The 4778-nt window shown below is 45.0% G+C and overlaps 1 protein-coding gene across 1 annotated transcript in view; it reads left to right on the top strand.

Annotated features, from left to right (window-relative positions):
- The window catches only part of LOC113214388 (myrosinase 1-like), a 28898-nt gene that overhangs the window by 14500 nt on the left and 9620 nt on the right, over nt 1-4778 (top strand). Inside the window, exons 2-3 of the mRNA XM_052272617.1 lie at nt 728-803; nt 1919-2043. Of these exons, the coding sequence (XP_052128577.1) occupies nt 728-803; nt 1919-2043 (201 nt within the window). The remainder of the gene's footprint in view (nt 1-727; nt 804-1918; nt 2044-4778) is intronic.

Raw genomic sequence — 4778 nt, 5'->3', positions numbered from 1 at the left:
AAACAGGCCGCCGGAGTACCAAATTCTTCGTATTATTGAAATACCGAAGTATCGAAATACCGAAATTCCCAAACCATCGGTATTTTTCGATATTTCGATATTATCGAAATATCGTTCCCGAATTGCAGAAATTTAAAATACCGAAGCATCGGTATAAAAAAAATACCGATATCGTTTCGGTATTCCCGAATATCGCACAGCCCTAGCCCCAATTACTGCATGACTCACAAATATTTCAGTGAATTCAGTATTTGTATGTCTCTAGCTGTAGGCATATTTGAAACGGAAAGAGTGTGGGCTGATAGGTTTGAGAGGATTAGCAGCCGATTAGACGGATTAGACAGGACCGGGGAACGATAGAGGTTCCGTATACTACTCACGGTCAAAAATACTGTTCTAAAGTAGAGCAAAAGGACGGTATGTTTATGGAAATGGGGTACACGATCGCTGTACTTCTTCGCTGTAGGGCCCATAAGACCCCATGTTAAAGGTTACTGTACTTTGTGCCTCAAAATACTGAACCTTACTCAGTACAATGCGATCAGGCAGGCAAGGACTTGACCAGTGCGTACTGTGGTTGTTTTTTTTTTACAGTGCTTATTTACATGAGTGTACGGGGGGACATAAGTGTTACACGGAGGACAGTAGCGCTAAATGTCTAATTCGTGTGTTCGTAACTGACATAACACTAATTGATTGAAGCTAATTTTTGACCCATGACTTGCAGGTCGCCTGGCCAAAGGAAGTGCTTCTAGGAGCTGGGCTGTCAGCTGCTCAGGCAGAAGGGGCATATAACGAGGATGGTAAGAAAATTTATGACTGCATCTCAGCAAGGGGTTCCTCCTTTTCACTGTTATAAATTTCTTGGGATTTCCCGAAGATTCACTTTTCACCACTATTAGAAATTCCCAGAGGACACCGTTCTTAGTTATTTTGTGTGCGAAAACAGATGTTAAATCTTGAAGTTTTCGTTTCCCTAATAGAAAACGAAGGTCCTATTCTGTCCCTAGTTTGTTCCAAAGTTGTCCCTCAAATTTGTGAGGGACTAGAACGGGATTTCGCTTGTATTGAAATCCCTCCGAAGTTCCATTTTGGTGAAATCCCTCCGAAGTCCCTTTTCTCTCCCACCCGCCTTTTGGCGCCGTTCACAGAAGATAGAGAAGGAGGCTTCCTGGACAATTTTAAGTACGTCAGACGACATCAGATGGGCCGTAGATACACTATATGTGTGTTATGGGTACATACTCGAAGTAGTTAGAGACAAATAGGAGCGTTGTAGCGCTTTGCAGTACAGACTGGAGCGTACCCTCGGAGGGACTTCCGCGGGACTTCAGAAGCTGGGCATCTTCCAAATCCCTAAGTCCTGTTTTGCCCCCTTTTGGTACTTCTGGGGGATTTGGGATAGGACCTACGGAGGGATTTCAAAATTGGGACTCCGGAGGACCTTCGTTTTCTATTAGGGTGTTTCCAAGCTAAACTCGACACGTGAAATCTACTGAGTTCTTTGGGAAATCGCAAAGCACTTTGGCAATACTTTTCACGAGTGTTCCTCCGTGAAATCCCAGGATATTTTTTTTAACAGGGTATCGATTTGTCGCGTACACTGTCGGTCAATAATGACCAATCTACTGAAAATGACAGAAAATTGACTGACATTTGTAGAAAAGGTTTGTAAACTAATAAAAACCCGCTTATTGTAATATCACTGAGACTGTCTTCCGTGCACCAAAAACCGTCGTGTGTGACGTTTTGAATAATAATAACGCTGCATATCGTAGTGAAAGACAGTTCGGCTGTTGCTACTGAAAAGTTGCAACTGTTGCTAAAGCGGGATGACTCTGCACTGCAGTGGTAGGGTACTATTGCATTTACAGACTATCGACTCGAACTACATATTTCCCTTTACGCTTCGCTACAGGCAAGGGCATGAGTCTCTTGGACTATAAGAGCAGCATCCCAGGCGCGTTTTCAACGGATATGCACGTGGCCGCCGACCACTACCATAGATTTCGTGAGGACCTCCATCTAGCGAAACAGATGAAGGTACGTACATTTAGTATATTATTAGTGCCCACGCCAGCGCGAGGTCCATCACTGTTTCAAAAGGGATGGTGCACTTTTTGTGTCAAGTAATGCCGCTTTTGCAGGGAGCAGGTACTTGAAAATCCATCGATTCTACTTTTGCAGGTGTAGGATACTTTGTCCTTTAAATCGGGGCTGGCAGAGTAAATTAAATTGAATCATAATCCCTCGATAATTGTTCCCCTTATGAGGGCAAAATCTAAATGGGATGAATAAAAATGGGGACTTCATTACTCGGCAAAAATTTAATCCGGTTTAGTATGTTCGGCTAGTATGTGACATACTAATCTGTGGTGGGTTACTCCTCTAATCTAAGAAAAAAAGAATACCGACTCGGCCAGGGTCATCAGATAACAGAACATTTAATACCGATGATTTTAATGGAGGAAAAGAATTTTTATTGGACTCCGTGAATGCTCTTTACCGAAATAAATTAAAATGGATCAGCGACCCGTAGATCATCACCGGTAGAAAATGATGCAGCTCGTAGAACATACTACAATCGTAGGTTGAACACGTTGCCGCACCCAACTAAGAAGGGTTGGCGGGGACCCTGCGCGCGTTGATACTAAACCAATTATATCTACCCCTTTAAGCCTACCTATATGTACGCCACACGACGTCTCGCGTAACAGGCTTCGCGATATCTCACGAAACACTGTTACGCTGCGACGCGCCTGGCGCACATATATATAGTCCTTCGGTGACACCGATGGAATTTAGTGGATAGCGTCAGAAATGTGGCCTTATGACCCCAAATCGTATGTCCCTGCAGCGACTGTCCTGTCAGGGTTAGCACTGCTAAGTTTGCAAAACACGACTTTGGCTAAACAGGAAAAGATTACATTTAAATTCCCGAATTTGTGAGATAGGGTATTGCCATGAGAGTATAAGGGGATGGAGAGGCAACGACGGGCACTCCAAGGCCTGCACGGCCAAATGTGCGGCTCATTTTCTCCTAAATGCTTCCACCTATTTAAAATCCGAAAGCTGCATCGGATAGAAGAAGGTCGATTGTATGGCCGCGTAAAGTTTCAGCTCGATCCGTCACATCCTTCTGCCTCAACGCCGCCCTGTCCGCCGCGCCGCTGTCATTCGGCAGGGCTCTGGGCGGGTTCGGGACGCCTGCGCTAAGTCGCAGATAATGTTCCGATCACAATTTACTCAATACAGCAAAGTGAGTGTTTCTTATGATTGATATCGGCACAAAATGTCAGAAGATGATTTTTGAAAACAACTAATTTGTAAAGCAACTGCCGCCAGCCTAGGCTCCGACCATGGTCAACATAACCCCCAAAGGCACCACCTTTGTTATTGTTGTGAAATCGTATTTCAGCGGTCGGTAAGGTACCAAAATATCCTTAAAAATCATCTGATGCCATTCTGTACCGATATCAATCATAAGAAACACTCACTATGCTGTTTTGAGGAAATTATCAGCGGAACGTTTTCTGCGACTTAGCGCAGGCGTCCCGAACCCGCCCCGCGAGCCCTGCCGAATGACGGCGGTGCGGTGGACAGCGCGGCGTTGAGGCAGAAGGATGTGACGGATCGAGCTGAAACTTTACGCGGCCATGCAATCGACCTTCTCCTATCCGATGCTGCTTTCGGATTTTAAATAGGTGGAAGCATTTAGAAGAAAATGAGCCGCACATTTGGCCGTGCAGGCCTTGGCCCGCCCGTCGTTGCTTCTCCATCCCCTTATACTCTCATGGTACAGTGTTGCCCACTTACGCTGCACAGTGGGCTAGAATGCAAAAAAGAGATGATATAAGCATGAATTTTCTTTTTACGTTTCGGGCTTAAGCGACTAGTGGCCTTTATAGTGCAATGTTCAAGGATTTCAAAACGGATTAGTTTGTATCTTTAGCTGTAAATATTTTCCCTCAAATCTCATTTTGAAATCAGCTGTCATGCACTGCCGGATCAACAGCTCTAACCTAACTGTCTTATATTAACGTTTTTAGCCCGCCCTTCTGCTTTGAAAAAGCTATCCAGCGGGCTTTTGCAAACGACCTCGTGTCTGTCTGTGTGTCTGTCCTAGTGGGTCCCAGACGATGTGCTAGAGACTTGAAATTTTCAGGGAATCTTAAGGTCCACTCTCAGAGAACGAAACGCCTAAGGGAGACCGGGGCTACTTGACCAGGATTTTGCATTTGGGCCCTAGAGAACAGACCCGATGATGTAGGGACTTCGACATTCGCCCTTACTGTAGCCCCAACCTTCCTCTACTTAAGCTCCAGCCCCATTCCGCCATCGCGCATCTCGTTTTCGGCGTAATGTGAGAAATAGTTCAGCACTGCAAAGGGTCAAGGTACCCCATATGCGGGGCTACTTGAACACCCCCCGAAAATTCACAATAGTTGACTGATTTTGAACCCAAACCGTACTAAATAATAAAGTAAAAGAGTAATTCCATGATAAGGGACCGTACCCATACTACGTGACCAATTTTATATGTGGGTGGGGGGAGGGGTTCGGCAAAGTACTACGATCGGTCACGTTCTGGTAGAGCTCATCTCGGGCGAAAATTTCGTCCGTTTTGCTCTATATCTAACCGTTTAGGCGCTAGATGATCTTTTTTGACGAAAATAAGCTATGAATTGCCATAGTGAACAATAAGTTGTAGAAAAAGGCCTAAAAACCGCACGTTTTCTAAGCAGAAGGGTGGGTTGTAGTCGCGGTGCTTCACCGTT

The sequence above is a fragment of the Frankliniella occidentalis genome, unplaced genomic scaffold (genome assembly GCF_000697945.3).
Source record: "Frankliniella occidentalis isolate FOCC.00 unplaced genomic scaffold, Focc_3.1 Scaffold214, whole genome shotgun sequence".
NCBI lineage: Eukaryota > Metazoa > Arthropoda > Insecta > Thysanoptera > Thripidae > Frankliniella > Frankliniella occidentalis.
The sequence above is the reverse complement of the archived record's forward strand: the minus strand, read 5'-3'. Positions and strand labels throughout refer to the sequence as shown.